Below are 20,757 nucleotides of genomic sequence, written 5' to 3'. Positions count from 1 at the left end.
GTACAACCACAAAAGAATTTCAAGAGACACAAAACAACCACAAAGGCCACAGAAACACAAGGCTACAGAAAGATGCAGAACTAGATACTAAATGACCACAGAAATGTGCAAAAGACCACAAAGAGATGACTACTGTCTTGCTCCTGTGAGTCTCTGCACAGAGGGACCAGTATCTCATAATCCGTCCACAGCACAGTGCTTGAGTAGAGTGATTTAACTGAGGTTATGCTCCTGATATATTGTCTTTTGGTTAATTTAATTCATATTAATTAAATTAGGATTTCCTCACTTTAGGGGGAACTTCTTTCATCATGACTCATGTTGTTCCCTGCACCACACTTTGGGAACCGAAATGAAAGCAAGACAAAGAAGTGCTGATAATAAACTTTTATTCTGCACAACTTGCATAAGGAGTAGCAACTGCAGCCCAACTTTATAGTATGTGTGCCTCCGTTCTATGATTTCTTTATTATTCAGTATTTTGTTTGGACAAAGGAAATACAAGCAGGGGGCTGAGAGGAGGGGTAGGGAGGCTCCTGGGGAGTTTTTACACACTGGGTAATTAAGCTTTTTGACTGACAGCAGAGTGCCAAAAGGCGCAGACGCGCTCTCATTGGCCGGAGCGCACTTTACAATCTGCTCTTGTTTCCAAGCTCGGCGCAGGCAGAGCGCTTTACCTCCCCAAACTCTGAGAGCAGAGCAGCCAGACGCACCAGAGGAGCGCGACGAGCTCAGGCTGCAGCCAGAGGAGAGAGACTGCCTGCCCGTCTGTGGACTTTACCCAAACCAGAAACACGGCACGTTTTACGCACCGCAGAAGCAGAGCTCAGCGTCTTTTTTGCGTTTGTTTCTTGTTATTTCTCTGAAGTCTTCATGCAGTGAGTGTTGAATCTAAGCTGCTGCATTCGTTTTCTTGTTGCACATAAAAGAGAGAACATGAGGTCCGCTCCTGAGTCTTTCTGGAGGATGATCCGGCTGGCGGTGACAGTGGCGCTCATGTCCGCCTGCAGAGCGTCAGAGTACGAGTACCTCAGCTGGAAGTCGGAGATATACAACGGCGGCCGCAGCTACGGCAAGCCGCCCCAGTGCGTGGACATCCCGGAGGACCTGCGGCTCTGTCACAACGTTGGCTACAACCAGATGCTGCTGCCCAACCTGCTGGAGCACGAGACCATGGCGGAGGTGAAGCAGCAGGCCAGCAGCTGGGTGCCCCTGGTGCACAAGAACTGCCACCCGGGCACACAGGTCTTCCTCTGCTCGCTCTTCGCGCCCGTGTGCCTGGAGCGGCCCATCTACCCGTGTCGCTGGCTGTGCGAGGCAGTGCGGGACGGCTGCATCCCCATCATGGAGGCGTTCGGCTTCCCCTGGCCGGAGATGCTCACCTGTGACAAGTTTCCCCAGGACGACGTGTGCATCGCCATGACGCAGCCCAACGCCACCGAGGCCACAAAGCCCACAGGTAATAAAGCATGTCTCTTTCACTGACTGTCAAAATTTTTATTCAGACTTTTTTGCATGTATTATTTAAATATTGCTGCCCTGAAAAAAACAGTATTTTTGTGGATGCCTGTGGGTTAAACCTCACTGTTATCTAGAAACAGTTCACTCCCACAGAATTTCTAATTCTTCTGGTTAATTAATTTCTAGTTTAGATGCCAAAGTTTCCAAAGCCACCAAATATGTGAAGCTAAATTTATGAAATGTGTCTAAATCGATGCATAAAACATCTAGAATATTTTAATTATATGAACTGTGCAGCCTTAACAAAGATAAGAGTCTTGGCTTTGAATATATTTATCTCAGTGTAAAAGAGCTTCAGAATATATATGATACTGTCAGAACACCTGAAAGTTACTTATGGGGAAAAATGTTAAAGGTTTAATTCCTGATTCAAGAACATACTAATGGTAGTTGTCGTAGAGAAGATCCTTGTCTCTGTCCCCTGTGCTGCATAAAAAGTGGTGGTAGCCTAACTAATGCAGGCATTTTTTCACTATGACTGCAACTCATGCTTTTGTTTTTATTATTTATTAATCTGCTGTATATCAGATTTATGTTTTCAATGAACTGAATAGAAAATAGCGACAAATTACCATCAAAAGTTGCCAAAGCCCAGCAGGGCCGTAACCAAAACTTAGAAATACTGGGTGCCATGAGCCCCTAACACACACCGCCCCCCTCCTCAGAAAATTTTGGGAATTTATTATACAATTAATTATTTATCTACAAAATCAATTATGGCCTCAAAAGTTAATTTTAATTTCATTCAGTTCATATATTGATGTGTCGTGCTTTTTTTTGATGGACCGTTGCTGGACATCAAGACTGGCATATTTGTTCATTTTAGCAATGGCCAATTAAATACAGTTCAGGTATTAACTAGAAATGCAATGATTATTTGATTTATTGATTAGCTTTCAGTTATGAAATTGTTGACTATTTTGATAACTGATTAATCGGTTTGACTAAGTGTTTAAGAAATTTACAATTTTTTTTCATTTCAGCTTCTTAAATGTGAATATTTTCTGGTTTCTTTACTCGTCTGTGACAGTAAATGGAATATCATTGAGAAATGGACAAAAAATAACATTGTACTGGGGTTTGGGAAACAGAGTGACATTTTAAAGACTAAATGACTTATCGACTAATTGAGAAAACATTTGTCAGATTTATTGACAATGAAAACAATCATTTGCTTCAGCCCTTATTTAATTTCCTGTAACTTAGTGTGAGACGTCTTGGTCCAAATGCTGTTTGAAAGCTTTCTCCATTCTGCCTAAAAGTGGTCAAATTTAAATATGTTATTTAATTTATTAAGTCTAAAAACACCCATATAAAACAACCAGCATGTGTTTAATTCTGGAACACAAACCCTAGGGCTGAAACGATCGGTTATTTTCATAATTGATTAATCAATGAGTCTGTAGAAGATCAAAAAAAATTGCTTATCACAAATTCTCAGAGCCCAAAGTGACATCTTCAATTGCTTCTTTTGTCCAACCAGCAGTGCACAACTCAAATACTCTTCATTTACTCTCATAAATGTCAAAGGAAAGCAACAAATCCTCACACAGATGAAGCTCAAACCAGCAAATGTTTGACATTTTTGCTTAAATGTAACTGACAAGATGAAAAAGTGACCAAAAGTGACTAATTTTCCTTGTATTGACATACCAATTAATCATCTAATCGTTGCAGCTCTATTAAACTCCCCTCCCAAGTCGCTAAAACCTCAAAATATCCAGAAAAAGACAGAGGACATGACCTCAGTGTCTTCAGCGGGAGCAACATCCCTGCCAGGGCTTACGATGACATCTTGTTTTGCTTGTTCTGCAGACTAGCAGACCAAAATTCAATGATTCAATTCACAATGAAACAAAACAGAGGGAAGCAGCAAATTCTCAGAATAGATTCCCAGTGAGGCTGGAAAATATGATGCATTTTTATGCTTGATAAATGACTCAAATGATGAATCAGCAGCAGTGGAAGAAGTATTCAGATCCTTTACTTTAGTGACAGTAGAACTAAAACAATGGAAAAATACTCTTACTCTTACTATTACAAGTAAAAGTCCTGCACTCAAAACCTTACTCGAGTAAAAGTTGAGATGTAGGCTACTGTACTTAAAGTAATCAAAGTAAAAATGCTCATGATACAGAAATATGACCAGTGTCTGTGTCATATTATAATGTATTATATGATTGTATTAATAATTCTGATGCATAAACATGTGAGTATTATTTTTACTCTGATAGTTTGTCAAGGTGTCTATACTGTTAGTAGCTTCATCCATAAGAATGCATCATATTTTTTAAAAGATCAATGTTTTATTGATAAAATCTGAAAAGTAACTAGTAACTAAAGTTTTAAAATAAATGTAGTGGAGTAAAATGTACACTAGATCTCTGAGATGTAGTGGAGTAGAAATATTAAGTAGGATGACTTACAGTGTGATAATCCCATGATAATAAATCCATGATATGATATTTATCACAATATTAAAAAGGCAAGAAAAGTGACAGCTTTAAAAAAATGTCCTTTTTTGTTTCTATAAAAGTAGTTTTTTCCTTTAGCACTTCAAGTGCTTCTGCTTTTTTTCTTTCTTCAGTATAAGGAGAAATCTTAATAAAATAAAATAAAAGTAGCCAGCCATGATCTAAGCATATGCAAAAAATTGGCATGAATTGTCCTTGGCAATGTTTGCTATAAATGTGTCCTTTGGGAAAATAAAAGTTGAAATAAAATAAAATAAAATGAAGTAATTGACCATATAATATCACTGTAGATATTGTCACAGTCCAGTACGGTATTGAGAGGTTTATTATTGCAATATTGCGATACTGATATATCATTACATCCCAAGTATAAAATGGAAATGCTCAAATAAAGTGCCTCAAAATTTTACTTCAGTACACTACTTGAGTAAATGTACTTAGTCGCATTCCACCATTGTGAATCTGTTCGTATAATTGCTTGCAGTGAATTTGTAATTAAATCTGTCATTTGATGACAACGCAGCCATTTGATCTACTGAAGCATTAACTGAGAGTAACTACCTGACTGAGTAAACAAACAGGCAGCACTTTTGCCGCCGTGTTAGAGTCGACACCCGTGCAGTTTAACGGGCTTGAGAATGTTGTTTCAGGGGTGAAGGTGTGTTTGCAGATGCAAATCCCAACACAAACAAGCCAAATACAACCTTTTGGGGGGGAAATTAGCCGTGATTCAATTTTAACAGCCCCCCCCCCCTCACTCTGTAAAGAAACTCTTATGTGCTTACATTTCCTTTTTCAATCCGTAATCTGCCGCTGCACAAACCCTGGCCTCGACGTGAATGTGAAAGCTGGAACGATGTTGTAATATTGAAAAAGCTCCAACAGATGGTAGTCATTTATTTCAAGGTGTTTGCTGAACCGGAGGACAATGCTGGGAGGACGTCCAGCAGCGTGAAGTGAATACCTGCATCTATTAATCCCCCATTTTCTACCGACTTTCGAACTGATGAAAGATGGAAAGATGAAGACATAATTTGAAAAACACATTGTCCAAATAATGTCAAAATCCAGTCTGGAGGTGAGCGACAGCCAACAGTCTCTAAACAAAAAAAAAAAAAGCTCCCAAGGACATGGCAACCCCACGTAGAGAGTCAGACGCTGCAGCATCAGTGCAGGAAGGGAGGGGGGTGGGTGTAACACAGTCCAGAAAAATGGTCCTCCAAGCTGACAAATACCAGAGAAACCCTGAAAAATTCACAAAAGCCCGGGGAAGATAAAGCTCGGGCTCATTCGGAATAGTTTTGGTTTGAATCCTCGCTTCAGTGTCCTTGCCGGTCGCCTAGGTGAGGCGCACGCCAGGGAAGGGAAAGTACAACTGCCTCATTCACTTTAACCATAAAATAGAGGGGAATTTCCGTCATCACATCATCAACTTACTTATATTTCAATCTTAAGCTGTAAATACACCACTTGAGGACATTTTCTGCTGAACATGTCGGCTGTAAATAGGGGGCCTGTGGATCTTCCAGCGATTACACAGTGCTCACTGTGCTGTATGTAGAGCGAATATGTCCCATGTGTGTATGCAGAGTGAGGGGGGGGGGCTGGCTGTTACTGACTGACATGGTGGTATGGACGGAGGCCCATTTTTCTGAAAAAGGCTCCCTTTTCAGGGTAAGGAGGGCAGTGGGGCGTGGGGGGGGACCACACAGAGCTCTGTCCTCCCCATACATATCACCTGTTATCATTTGTTGTCAGCGCTGGAGATAAATAAAGCAGCACTGGTTCTTGAGAACTGGGGCAAAACTGTATTTTGAAGGGGTTCATTTATGCTGGAAAATATATTTTAAAAGATCAGACTTTTTTACTGGCCAACCTCTTAGTGATTCAACTTTTCATGAAATATAGATATTTCTTACAGAGTTGTTAAAAGTTACTTTTTAAATTAGCATTAGCATCAACATAGTCATGGTGAGTATTTTATTTTTTAAGGTTGCTCAAAGTTCTTTTAATTCTAATCAAAATACACAATTTTAAACCAGAATTCTTATTTAGCTTTAATTTAGAAGGGCTACGGAGTTGACACAGCTGATAGGAATATTATTTAATGAATCTGTCAAAAAACAAAAGTGCTTGAGCAGTATTCCCGCCTGTTTTTAAACCAGGAAGTGAGACAGGGGTCCTTAGGGTATAGCTAACCATTTTTATGCCTGATTAAATTGTTGTTTTTGCACAAATCTGATGGAGCTGATGGAAATCACGACTTTAAAGAGCCAACATTTTCATTAAAAATTGATTTTCAAACAGAGATTGTTATAACGGCACATTTACCAGTAGGTATTGTTAGTTTTAGATTGTGAAGACATTTTTAAAATGTTTCAAATTGTGACTTCTTGTCATGGACAAGTTTAGAAATTAAAAAACTTAAGGCAAACAAAAGCATTTTATAAATGACATACATTTTATATATAAGTCCTTAAAGAAAAATATTTCACCAAAAAATTGGAGTTAGCGTGTTGGCAATCATTTTTTAAGTTTTTTTTTTTTTTTTATAAGGCGTGATTTATCCCAATTCTCAAGAATATGTGACCAGCAGGACACAGACACAGGCCTATCGGAGCTGAACTTGGGTGAGGAATTTAGTTTTCTGCCATCAGTTCTCTCCATGAAAGTGATAAAATCTGACCTGGATGTTGATAATAGACAAACAAAAGCAGCCTAATCCTCTCTGTAATGATTGTTAATTGAGGTCAGCTAACAGTGCTGCTGCTGAATACAGGCTGGTGATAATTGATTTAAAGGAGATGGCGGACTCAAACAGTCAAAGGGGACCCTGTGACTCTGTCAACAGTGTCTGTTTTCACAGGCTCTTTACACCTGGGCGTCACTTTCACAGGCTTTCGTTAAACACATGTAATGGACAACTGGCAATGGAGAGAAAACCTATTTGTTTTGCCCTTACTTACCCTTCTGATCCACGCTGTGACACTAAAATGCAGTCGGTTTGAATTAAAGTGCCGCGGGACGCTGTGATCGCGATGCAGGTCCAAGTTTGTTTGGAAAGCAACCTCAGCTGCTGGCATGGGGCGATCATTTGCGGTATTAGAAAAAATTGAAAAATCGTGTTGGTAAAATATTCGCAGATATGCCTCTAGACTGAATTACTTTTTGGCAAAAACACATCTTGGCTCTTGTCAGGTTTTTGTCTTCGAGTCGGCTATTATTACCTTTTTTTTGTTTGGAGAATGTCAGAGCATTCCTTTAAGCTTGGATTGAATATCATTACCATTTATTCCTTCCACATTTCTAATACTTTATTTTTTCTTGCATTTGAGGGTGTATACATCGCTGTTGAGCATTACGGAGAGATCCTTTCTGTAGCAGAGAGCGAGGGAGAGTGTTTACTGCAGCTTTTGGTTACAGCTGGCTATAAAAGCTGAAGACATTCCTCACTGAGGTCAGGTCATCGGAGCGTACGAGCCCAAGAGACCTGGCGACTGACACCAGACGCTAGATAGGATCTCTGCATGCAGAGGGGCTGGATGTGTGCAGAGATGTGCAGGATAAATCATTTAAAATTTCATCTGAGGCGGCGTGGTGAATTTTTTAAAGAATTCTCTTGAACTCCCCCTTCATTTGAAATGAGAAATGACTGTTTTGAATCTTCCTTTTCTCTTTTAACCACATCCCAAATGGGTGTTGATGTGAATAAATCCAATGAAAAGCCTTGTGAGTGATTCACTGCTGCTATTATTGCAACTTGCATTCGATATTTCGCTTATTTCCAACCAATTTCCTAACAGCGTCCCTTCTTTTATCCGCAGGTTACTCTCCCATCTGCCCTCCATGTGACAATGAAATGAAAACAGACGCCATGCTGGAGCACATGTGTGCCAGCGAGTTTGGTAAGCATCCTCCCAACACTCACCGTGCCAACACAACACGCGCAACACCGTCCTCGCAAATCACCCCGACACGCCTTGACGTGTATGACAGCGCTCCATGAAATCAGACAAGCGCCATGAGATTGCATCAAATGTGTCGCACATCTTCATGCTTCACAACAGTCCATAAATTCTTAACAAAGTATGTAAAGCTGCATTTCTTTCCCCCCCTGCATCTGACCGTACTTGGCCATTTCCTTCCCAGTGAACGCTACACAACGTGTCTCATGCCAGTTAACGTTCCCTGGTTAGATCCATGAAACTGCCAGTTCATCTGTAAAAGCTGCATGTGAGGTTTTCTGTGTCTTGGTCGGATGTAGCAGGCCTGTCTGGTTTGGTGCAGGATGATGTTCTGTGACTAATGAATTGGGGTCATTAAAGTCTTTATGTGGCAGGTCCTCGCAGTAGTAAAGTGGGATGTTTGTTCTGCTGTCTGGGCGGACTGTTGTTGCAGAATACCTCCTGCACATGAGGGAACATCCACATCAGATGTCCTCCTGAATGAAGCAGTTAATGATAAACCATGTATTTGTTTTTCTTGAATAACACCTCTTTCAAATATAGAGATTTTTAAAAATCCTGCTGGAATAAATTACACTTTAGAATAACTTGACTTTAGTTGACCCTTGACCTGTGTTGGTTAATGAGCTCAGCAGATGACACACACTCTAAGTACAGAAATGAGGAAATGAGAAATCCTTACTTTGCTAAATGTCGTTGTTCACAATGAGTGTTTTCCTTCTGCAAATGTAACCAAACACTGTGGGAAAAAATATAATACATTGGCAAAAGCTGGGCAGTATATCAATATTATAGCAATATCATGATCTGAGACTAGTTATTGCATTAGATTTTGGATATTGTTATATCGTGATATGGCACAAGTGTTTTCTTTTCCTGGTTTTAAAGGCTGCATTACAGTAAAGTGATGGCATCTTCTGAGTTAAACAGACTGTTCTATACACATTAATAATTATTATTTTCTCAAAAATCTTATTGTGATAATATTCTGTGAAAGCATCAATGGTCATCCATTATTGCTGCAATATTAATATTCAGGTATTTGGCCAAATCAGTGCCTTCCCCTTATAATATCTAATGTAAACGTTTTTATACAGTTTTTAAAGGTATAATATGTAATATTTGCACATTAAAATGTCTAAAAACAGCAAGACATATATTTTTTGTTGTGGGCTTACATTAATCTTACTTCATCTATTAACATGATTTTCTGCCCGTGTCATGTCAGACAGAATTTCATTTGAAGTGAAGACTGCATCTCCCATGACTTTTGTTTCTGTTTTAATGTGAGAGAGACCCCTAGCGGCAAGAATTACATGCTGCATTACGTGCTTTTAAACCGCTGATCAAAAGTCGTGAAAAATTAAAACTTGGATCTGCAATGATCTGTTCAAATTCAAATTTCACAACGTATAAACGCAACAGGTCATGTCCTGTACTCAAGGGACAAGCATTTTGGCCCTCTTGCTATCTTTGCTAATGCAAAATAGTTAGCTATGTTGAAAAAATAACCATAAAACACAAATCTATCAGAAAAGTGACATGTGGAAGCACTTAAAATTCAACACCACTGATGAGGAAATCATGGCTAAAGATAAAGCTGTCAGCTGACAAAATGTCTTACAGTAACATTAGCTTGTCACTCATCTGAGACAACAATTTAAAGCTTAGTAATAACTTTACTCTTTACTTGATACTGTTTTTGCAGCTGTTTTTAGCAAAATGCACCAAACAACAGGTACAGTTAGTGACTAGCTGGTGGACAAAGTGTAGCATTTAGCAGCTAAAGAGCCAGACATTTCCTTCAAGAGATGGTGGAGACCAAAAACAGAGCTCAAAGAGAGTGAATATTGGACTTAGATTCATCAGGTGGTCAGAAACACAACTCCAGTTGACTGATAACAATGTTGGATATGGAAATAAGCAAAAATAAAATCCTTACAGTGTTCACAAGGTTTAAAAATCTTTTTTACCATTTTCATATTAATAACAATACAGTCAAGTGATTTCGAAGGCGATTCATGACCTCTAAAGTCACTGTCTTTGGTTTTCAGTAGTTGTGGAATTTCCAAAAATAAAAGCTTGAGAAGAAATTAGAGATAATTTCTGGAATATTTGGAAACTTTAGAGGTGGATCATCTTTCGTGAAAATAAGACAATGCAGGCAGTTTGTTTGACACAATCATTTAATAAGAAATGTAAACCAGACTGAAAACAATATTAATAAAATATGAACAAAGAACATCTTTAGCTGATGAGAGTACTTGATTTAGTTGTGGAAATTTGGAAATTTTGCACGAGGTAGAGATATTGAAGGCCTGGAATTCAATTAAAAACACAAACATCAACTAAATTGGAGTTATGAGGACTTCCAGGAATAATATGAGCATGATGCACACAAGATGCAAGATGTTAGTCTTTCATGTTTTATTCGCTGGCTGGACCAAAACTTGTGGCAGCTTGAATTCCAGGTGCCATGTCGAACAAACATAGACTGGATGCACATTGGAAACAGACCCCCACCTCCCCCCAAAAGTTTAAAGTTACATTTGTTTAACGAATTGCCTTGTTGTTTATGCTGCGGTGATGGGAGTTGCCTTTTTCAGTCTGCGTCCGGGGTTTGCCAAGAGGAGAGTGGCACATTATTGGCTTGTTTCATCTCGGATGAAGACAGATGTTGTTTTGCTTGCTTGTCATAAGCCCCCTAAGCAGCTGACATGTGAGGATACACAGACTGATTTAGTATCAGGCGGAGGATGAGACACTGTTGCAGATTTGAACCCACAGGGGAGCGACCTCCTCTGGAATGCAGCGAACGTCTCTGTGATTTGGCACATGAGTTGATTACAGCGGGTAAAATGCACAGCCTGACGCCGGATAGCATCACCGGTTATGTCACCAGCAAGGCTAAAGATTTGTTTGCTGCTTTTTCCAGTAGGCTGATGGAATTCAGTTTTGGTTTGAGGAGAAAACTGCAACTATAAATATATTCTAAGATCAGCTGAAGCCAAACATCTCTTAACATCTTGTCTTGAGGGGAAGAAAATATGCAGATGGAAAAAAAATCTCAAGCTTTACAAGCTTGACGTTTTTTATCCCACCAAGGAAAGATAAGACCTTCATCCTGATTGCATTCTACTAGTTTTGACTTGACTGAAAGTGAATGGACACGGTAGGTAGGTAGGTAGCAGGACAAGCCTTAACCACAGAATAGATATGATAGATAGACTTCTCGCACTTCTCCATGGAACACCGGGATGGAAAACCACAAAGAGGCTCAAGGAATGAATCAGTGACTTCACACTGAAGTCTTTATTAATCTGCACGGACCAATCATGTGTAAAATATCCCCACCCTGGCAGTGAATTAGCATTTTTGTCCACTGAAGACCTCACTTACTGGAAGTTACGAAAGGTCTGTTCACAGTTAAGGTAAAAGTTGAGTGTGAAGTTGTTGGGTTTTTTTTTTAAATCGGAATAATAGTGTTGCTATCGTTTGACGCCCTGTATAATTGCTTCCCATGAGATGCACGCGCTCATTTGACTTTTCTGTGCAGTTTGATCCTGATAAAAGCAGGGAAGGCTGCCATGAGACAGCTTCCTGACTTCAGGTGGTTGGATGTGAAGTGGCTCTGGCAGAAGAGGAAAGATTCTTGCAAGTTAGACGCGTGAATTACTGTAACGAGTACCAGGTTCTCAGTCCAGTGCTGTTACATGGTTTCTGGAGGCATCAACAAGTTAAATTTAAGACTTTTTAAGACCATTGTGAATGCAATTTTTAGATCTATTTCAGGTCCACACTGGCAAAAATGGTTTGAAAGATGTGAAGGAAAATCAGAGTCCCAGTCAGTTTATTCACATTCAGCTTGAACGTTCAACTGAATAACATAGGGTTAATGTATTGTAGATTTATTATATAAGAATGTTTTTACAGATCCAACATTGCAGGACTTAAAGATCATGTAAAGCAACAACAAATGCGTCTTCACACCGCAGACTGTTATTATCCACCCAGCCAGAGACATAGGTTTTGAATTTGAGCACCACAAGCCAAGTGTCATTTTGTCCCATTACATTGGAGAGAAGGCAGACACCTCGACAGCCAAAATCTCCAAAATTCTGCAACTTGCACCAAAAAAATCTGTTCCATTTAGTCTCCTTAGATGCCAAATCCAAAAAAGAGAAAAGTCTCAGAGGAAAATAGACAGTTAATAGTTGTGGCTCCAGAGAGACTTTTGATTTTTTTCTTGTAACTAAAAATAACTCTTTTGAAAGTAAAGGTTGCTCTAACCCAAAAACACATTTAAAAGTAAGACTGATGTTAACAAACTTTACAAAGCAAATGGAAAGTAATAAGACAATCAGATTTGAAAGTCTTTCAAAAGCATATTTGAGGCCTAAAATTCAGATTATTGGATATCAGACCCGCAGAAACCCTGTTTTAGTTTCTCCAGTGAGGAATGACACTCCCTGATTTCTCTTAAATCCTGATGAGTCCTCCTTCTAACAAACACACACACATGCTATTTGCGGCACTCAGCTGGTAACAGATTTACAACTCATCCCACTCAACACTTTGTTCCCACCGCAATTTATCTCTGTGCTTAAGGTTTTACGGTACCTCATTGTCCTGAAAAACTCCAGCACCCTTCAATTAAATCTCTCCTCTGCCTCGGACAGCTCACTTTGTTGTCGTTGCCAAATTGCTCCTTCCCTTTGCCGATGCAGTAAACAACAGGGCAGCCCTGCGCCGGAGGAATGATCGCTTCAGCTTATCGGATCAGCTGGGTTTCCATTATTGCGAATGGGAAGAGGCACACACCCTCCTGCTGGGTTTATGACACCCTGGGAAGCTTGAGGTCCTGTCTGTGCCTCTGAACAGGAGAGGAAATCAGGTCAGGGGTCAGCGACCAGGATAGAAAAGGGAATGTCTACAAAGATAACATTGCAGTATTTGAGATTACTGGAGGAAAATCAATTGACACTCAAGTTAACATTTAACATAAAGACTTAAATCTAGTTTATGTAAATGTGGTCTAAAATTTCAAGTAGGCATTTGAGCTGTGTATGCACTATTTTCTACAAAATAACAGCTTAAAATTAAACTTATGATGTCCCATTGATGGAAACTTAGTTGGGTGCTAATTAGATTTTACTGTATTTTGACAGTTTGTTTGAGTTATATCATGATTATATGAGAATGTTATATTTCGGGGTATATTTGCAAAGTTCTTTTTTCAAATGAATGCTTCCTATAATTGTAAATAAAACATAGCAGAATGAGTAACTGATGTTTTTGTTTTTGTTGGACGTAAAATATAACAGTGGAACACAGCTCATCTATTAAATCAGTGATATCTAGCTTTTTTTCCTGGTGGTGGACATCATAAGTTTAAAGCAGTTCTACCTCTGAACCTTCATTGCAGGACACATATGTCTTCTGGTAGTAAATGTAGTAAATGTCTTTTCTCATTCTTTTTCTGTGTTACCATTTTACAGCCCTTCAGACTTCCACATGTTGGGAACCACTGGATCAAGTATCAGTTTAAGTAATTTATATGCAGTGGTGTAAAACAAGTCTGGTCATTTACTGAAAAGGAGTAATACCACACCATACTATATACTCTAACACTGAGAGTATACTAGTATAATACATGTAAAAGTCCTGCATTCAAAATTACTGAAGTAAAAATACAAAAGTATTATCAGCAAAATGTACCGCACTTTTACAAAGTAAAAGCTGCTTGTTTCAGCATGTTACAAATGTGAAAGCAGCCTTGTTATTGATATAAGTTCATCAGTGGAGTTGATTTACTTTACTTTATACTGAATACTATGAGTGCACAAAAAGAGATGAATCTGAGGGGTCACAAGATGATTCAGCAAATAAGAAAAATGCTAAACCAATGCAGTTTATTTTTTAAAACGTCTGTAAATCTTTCCTTTTTTTTAATGTTTGATATACTGAATAAAATTTTGGTGGAATTCAACAAAACTCATGTCCACATGGCCTATGATATCAGTTACTAATATGTAGCTCGTGGGTACATTTTAATAGCTATTATCTTCATCTTGAGATTCACAGGCCAAAAAGGTTGAGAATCATTGGTCTAATCTATTGAAATGCATCATATTTATGATGGTATGAAGAATTTGCAAAGTAGTCAGATACATAGCAAATTAAAAAAGTATTGTTGGGGATTGGAGTTAGCAGAAATCTAAATTATACCTTTGTATAGTGCTTGGCTGCTGGGCTTGGGCAGTATTCACATTTGAATGGATATGCTACCAGGAATCTCTCTCTGTAATAAGTTCAAACCCCAAAAAAGTTTGCTTTCTTCTGATGATCAGGTTTAGATGTATGTATGACAGTGTCATCAGCATGTTCAACACAACAGTTACTGAATATCAAAGGTAAATTATTAACTTTAATAGAAAACAGAAGTGGTCCCAGCGTTGAACCTTGGGGCACACCTCTCTGTTGAATTAAAAGACCATTAAGGGTGATAGCATGAAGCTTATATAACAAGAGATAACATTCAGCAAAGTCAAAAGCTTTAGTTAGATCAATAAACCCTACCCTTAAAAGTACAGAGTTCTAGACCCAACCCTACGGGTTACTTGTGTGTAGTTAATATGGGATCTTGCATACTTTTGCTATTTTAGGATATTTATTCATACTGCTGATTTATTTTTAATCATATCTTAAACAGTGATTTCAGCCGGACCGTGTGGTTCTATCTAGACGACAGCCAGTTCTTGGTTGGTTCAATCAAATCCCTTTATTCTCTCTCAACACAGTAGGTTTGCTTTGGTCGCACCAGATCAGAAACAATACCAGCTTACTGAGTTTTAAAGTCCATGTTTGATACATCCTGAACAAGGGGAGCAGGAGGATACAAATGTAGACCACCTACTGGATGGATGTTCTTGTTAAAGAGAAAACAGCTGCTCACATTCCAATTATTTGTGGATACAGGGACAGGTTCACCAGCCCTAAGCAAAGGAACGCATTGTTAACAATCAAACAGTTCAGTTATTTGATGTTAACTTCTTACTGTACACCGCTGCCGAGGAGATTAATCCCTCAAACAACACGAGGTGCAAAGAAAGTTCATAGCGTCAAAGGATTATCAAGGATGGAGGATTTATCAAGACCAAGTCCTTTCAGGGGTGGGCCAGGCCTTCTCTTTTATGACTCACTAATTATGAATGCTGCCCATTTTGATTTCACTGAACACTAAGCCTCCTCATAGAGACCGTTTGAGAGACTAGAGACAGAGGATAAAAGTCTTAATCCCTACCATGTGCACTCTTAATACTGGGAAAAACAGGGCGGCTCTTTTTTAACACTTTAATTAGCAAAGGGAGATACGAGTGCAAAGGAAGAGATGAAACGTTTGGAAGTTTCTTAAAGTGCCAGTTCTGGTTTTTATGTCAAGCATGATTCTGAGTGAGTCAAGAGGGATTTTGTGTCTAAAACTGTGGAGAAAATCAGGCAGAGGTTACAGTTTTATCAGTCCAGATCTTTGCTGGAGTGTGAAATGATTCATGCTCAATCAGACTGCAGGTCACAAGACTACATCTCCGACATGATTCAGTGATTTATCCCGACGTCAGCTCTGTCAGTGAGATTGGGCATAGCACGTTGCGCTTTTTCTTTCTCGCACTGGCCGTGACACAAGGTCGCCCATGGCGCACAAACATCACTGTATGTCACTGGCGAATGAGAGGCGTAATGTGTGCAGGCATATGGAGATTTGGACCACCAAAGTCTGACTCGTGCTCTGATTCAGAAGGGGAACTGGAGGAAACAGACAGATTAGAAGGTTAAATAGAGTTTAGTGAAAGATCAGGAGTATTATGGTCAATCAGAAAAACAGCCAGAGATTCAGGGAGACATAAAAGCCAAAAACAAAGCTGTGCACTGACTGACTGCTGCACAGGGCTGGGCATTGTTAAAAAAAAATATGCTACCAGTATTAATACCAGAACCTCTACAGTGACACCAATACCAACAGAGTACTTAATATGATACTTTTTTTTTCTATTTCATTCAATAACCATTGTGCGAATAGAAGTATTTCCTCTGAATTTGATGTATTTGTTTTTAGCAGATGCCACAGGCATATTTTTGAACTTTTTGTGCCCAAGGTACACCAAGGGACAAAACAAACTCTTAAGGAAAACTTCTTTTCATACCTGTTCAAAATAGCCTCTGTGATGAACGAACGGAGACAACAAGTACCGGCCAGAGGGAGAGCAAAATATCAGGTGTCAATTAACTGCCATACTCTAATACTCTAATAATACCCAATTGGTGGGTATTATTATGGGTGGTGAAAATTGGGGTTCGCCTTGACCGAAGGCTTTTTAAAGGAGTATCTTTTAGCATATAGAATTTAACTGTAAAATGGAGGGCTTTAGATTAAACATTTCTTCATAGCCTTTTTTGTATAGTTGTATATCATACTGAAACATCAGTGATGGTTGATCACGTCATTGTTTTTGGGGACTGGTTGTTCCACAGCAGAAAAGTTGACCTGCTCACCTGCTTGATGACTGTCAGGCATCAGTGATGCCCTGCTGGACAAGATTGATACACTCATTAGACAGATCTAATATTTTCCATGTGAGACAGAAGTGGTATTTGTTTACAATTTCATTTGGTCTTTGATGCCACACATGGTTCTTGTTATGGTGATTTAGTATCAAACAATCTATGAAACAGATATTCCATGATGCACTGATATTAGGAGGATCTAGGCTTCTTCTGCATGAACAAGATTTGTGTGTTTTATTTTAAAATCACACTGATTTAAAGAGAAAATGAATCCACATACTGGGTCATGTAGAGTTTGTCTGACTGGATGATTATCCAGCCAAAGATCCTGTGTTATTTTTAGGTTTATATCTGCAAAATGTCCTGCTCAGTACATGTATTGTCCTTAATTCATTAAAAACAAACTTAAAGAGTTCAGTCAGGAGTCAGCTGTGAATCCACAAGTAGAGTTCACTGGACATAAAGAGCAGGAAAAGTAAAGTAGAAGACTGAAACATTTGATTGGAAGTGGATCATTTTACCAGTCCATTATAACAACTATCACATTACTTTCTTATGGCTGAAGAGGTGGTGTGTACTTGCCATTAATACTCGCTATCATGTTTCATTTTGCTAGCACAGATGGTGACGCACCGTGTCACGTCTGGCATTTTGCACTCATGAATTATGAACTAGATTATACCAAACGTTTTGTACAAGAACTCATTAGCCTTCGTGCTTGAGGTAACAGTTTCTCCTCTTCTCCGCTGACAGCTTTCAAGACCAAGATCAAGGAAGTGAGGCGGGAAAACATGGACCGAAAGGTGATCCTGCAGAAGAGGAAGAAGATGCTGAAAGTGGGGAACCTGAAGAAGAAGGACTTGAAGACGCTGGTGTTGTACTTGAAGAACGGTGCGGACTGCCCCTGCCAGCAGCTGGACAACCTGACAAACCAGTATCTAATCATGGGCCGCAAGGTGGATAAGCAGTACCTCCTCACGGGCATCCACAAGTGGGACAAGTCCAGCAAAGAGTTCAAAAAGGCCATCAAGAAACTCAAGACCTACAAATGTCCTGCCTTCGAGAACGTCTTCAAATAATGTGACCCCCCACCCCACCTCCTTTGGTCGCATCTCATCCTACATATGAACTTGCACAAGCATTAAAATCCCAAACTTTGCTTTCTATTGTCCTGTTTATATATCTATATATCTTTGTATATTTACAGATATACTTTGAAATGTCCATTGTTAAGTTTTAGTTGAATGTGGTGAGTGATGACACCACAAAAAGGGTTGGGTTTCCTTTTTTTTCTTCTGTTTAAGAAAAGGACATTGTAGTAAAAGCCCTTCCTCACTGAAATCATTTCCACTATATGTATGTAGATACTTTGTTACACTCTTTCATTCAACAGGTCCTTGGATTTTGCTTAAAGGAATAGTTGACAGACTTTAGCTTTATCACTGGGAGTTACATGAGAGGATTGATTCCACTCTCATGCCTGTACAGTAAATATCAAGCTAGAGCCAGCAGATGGTTCACTTAGCTTAGCATAAAGACTTGAAGCAGGGAGAAACAACTTGGCCTGGCTTTGTCCAAAGGTAAAACCCCATAAATTGTTAATTTTGCACAAATTAAGCAAGTAAAACATAATGTACTAATGAGATATTGATTGATGGATTTCTTTGGACCGACCTAGTCAAGCTGTTTCTTCCTGTTTCCAGTCTTTATGCTTTATGCTAAGCTAACTATCTGCTGGCTGGAGCCTTGCATTTAGCGTTCAAACACGAAATCAGTGTGTCTTCTCATCTAACTCTCCACAAAAAAGTGTTCAACTATTTTTAAATCACTTTCATTCTTATTCATAATATAATAAATCATATATTCAATGATTGGAGTACAGACCTGCAGTTGCAAGTATTTTGAGCTTTAAAAGCCACACTGGTCAGAGCAGCTCCACATAGGGTTCCTGTTGAATAACTTATTGACAGAAGTATGAGAGAATGCTTCTGTCAGCTGATTGTTTTGTCAAACTAAAGACTGCACTATCAATAATTTTGATCTTTTTTTTCCTTTCTTCACTTCATTGTTACATTTCTTTTTGTTACTTGAAAAATTTTAAAAGAATCATAACCACCAATCTGCATCACAAAATAATGCTTTAGGCCTGTGTGCATTGTCACTTGACATCTGGCGAAAAATATTTGTACCACTTTCTTGTCTCTCTACATCCAGTCTTAACTGCAGTAATCAGTACTCATTGGTAATGGAAAAGATTTATACTCACATGTTTAAAAGTGCAAAAGTTATCAAAGTGCAAATATTGCCAACTCTGTGTTCTGGTTTGTTTTGCTTAAGTGTCTCTGGTCCATTTTAGCACTATTTTGTTTCAGATTTGAATGTCAGTGGTGCATTGCTGCCTGTTACATGTACATACAAATTTTACATAAATATGGAAAACTGAATGGTGTCGCTTAAATTATTTAGTTTCTTTCGTGAATTTGAATAGACATGGCAATGGTTGCTGGTTGTTCAGTCCAACACTTTGAAATATCTCACCAACTGCATGATGAATTGCCATGAAATTTGTTACAGATGTTTGTGGCTCCTGCCTGGTAATGACTTCTGAATACTATTCCTCTTAGATAATCATCAGATGAAAATTTGTTCAATACTTGGGTTTACGCAAAATACTAGTTAAACTAGTGACGTTCCCATCGGCCTGAGCTGTACATAATATCATCAAGATGCCAAGATACATGCAATGTTAACGTCATTGTGAATATATTTGCAAGCTGGTTACCCTTAAAGCAACACTATGCATTAGCACAGAGAACAAGGCTGGTTGGATTACCAACCAGGCAAAGCAGGCAACTATCCCAGTGCCCCAGAACCTCAGGCTTCCAAGACAGTACGTAGACTTCATGAATTTTCAATGGTCTTTCGGCCTAGGAGACAAAGCTGTTCCTGTAGCTGGTGGTGCAGGCCAGGTGCTACAGTACCTTCTGCCAGACAGCAGCAGGCAGATCAGTTGGTAGATTTGTTTATTGTTGTCTCTGATGATCCTCTTGGCTTTCTTGAGCATTGAGTCCCAGGTCTCTTAACTTAATGATGAGCTTGGAGGGCACAGTGGTATTAAATGCAAAACTGTAGTCAATTATCAACATTCTCATTTATGTGGCCCTCTGGTAAGGTGGGAGAGGGCATTGTGGAGGGCTAGGGCAATGATCTAGAGGTGGGTGCTATTGCAGCCATTGTTACGTCAGAGATCTTTGGGGGGACAGCGACAATGGTGTACTTTTTAAAAAGATGTGGCGACTACAGACTGGGGCAGTGAGTGGTTGACAGTGTCTCTGAAGACATCCAACAGTTGATACACCTTGAGAGTCCAGGAATGCCAGCAGGTCCATGTGCTTTCTGTGGATCCTTTCAAGGAATCCACATACACCTGCCCTGGATATTACTAGTGGCAGGGGTCTTGGACCTACTGTTCCTCCTCAGCTAGGAAGTGAGACAGCACTTTGCCATGTAATGTTTTCTTGGCAAAGCTAATCCCTCTTCAGAGTGCATACCTGGGCTTGCTGTATTCTTTCAAATTGCATGAGTTGTACATCTTAGTCAGTGCTTTAAATTGACACAGACTTCCACATTAATCCAGGTCATCTGATTTGGGGATATTCATACAGTGGGCCTTGATTTAATGTCATTGATGTACTTGACAATGTAGTGAATGACTGCATCCTTGTTCATGTCAGTGTTGTTGTCTAGAAACACACACAACTCCATAGTGCTGAGTCAGTGATGTAGGGCAGAGTCTGACTGGTTGGACCAGCTCTGAATGATCTGCGTCATTGGTGTAACCTTCTTGAGGTTCTGCCTATACGCAGACAGAAGACTTGATCTGATTTGCCAAAGAGGGGGTGAGGGGGAACCATATGTCTCTTCCAGAGAGGAGCATAAGCGTAGCTGAGAGTGTTTCCACCACATGTAAGACAGATGATGTGTCAGTGATATCTCATTGTTAAAGTTTGTAGCCAAAAGCAGCCTCCATTCGTTAGTCAGTCCCTGTCGATAACTCCATACAGCTCGTCCAAGGTTTGGTTGGTGTTGGTGTGTGGTCGCATGTACGCCACCGTGAGAACAACTGATATAAACTCCGTTGGGAGAGAGTTAGGATGCCATCTGATCATAAACTGAACAGCCTGTAGAAATAATCTCATGTCTGAGCATCATTGGTTGTTGATTATTGTATTGTC

General features: G+C 39.4%; 1 protein-coding gene across 1 annotated transcript; it reads left to right on the top strand.

The window, feature by feature from the left end:
- The first annotated feature begins 610 nt into the window (after positions 1-610).
- sfrp1a (secreted frizzled-related protein 1a) lies at positions 611-18,966 on the top strand. The gene is made up of 3 exons (XM_084729201.1): positions 611-1,459; positions 7,820-7,900; positions 17,276-18,966. Exons 1-3 carry the CDS (start codon positions 937-939, stop codon positions 17,599-17,601), a joined length of 930 nt encoding a protein of 309 aa, XP_084585327.1. The 5' UTR covers positions 611-936; the 3' UTR covers positions 17,602-18,966.
- Positions 18,967-20,757: the final 1,791 nt, after the last annotated feature.

The sequence above is a fragment of the Lutjanus erythropterus genome, chromosome 10 (assembly GCF_056507025.1).
Source record: "Lutjanus erythropterus isolate fLutEry1 chromosome 10, fLutEry1.hap2, whole genome shotgun sequence".
Lineage (NCBI taxonomy): Eukaryota > Metazoa > Chordata > Actinopteri > Lutjaniformes > Lutjanidae > Lutjanus > Lutjanus erythropterus.
The sequence above is the reverse complement of the archived record's forward strand: the minus strand, read 5'-3'. Positions and strand labels throughout refer to the sequence as shown.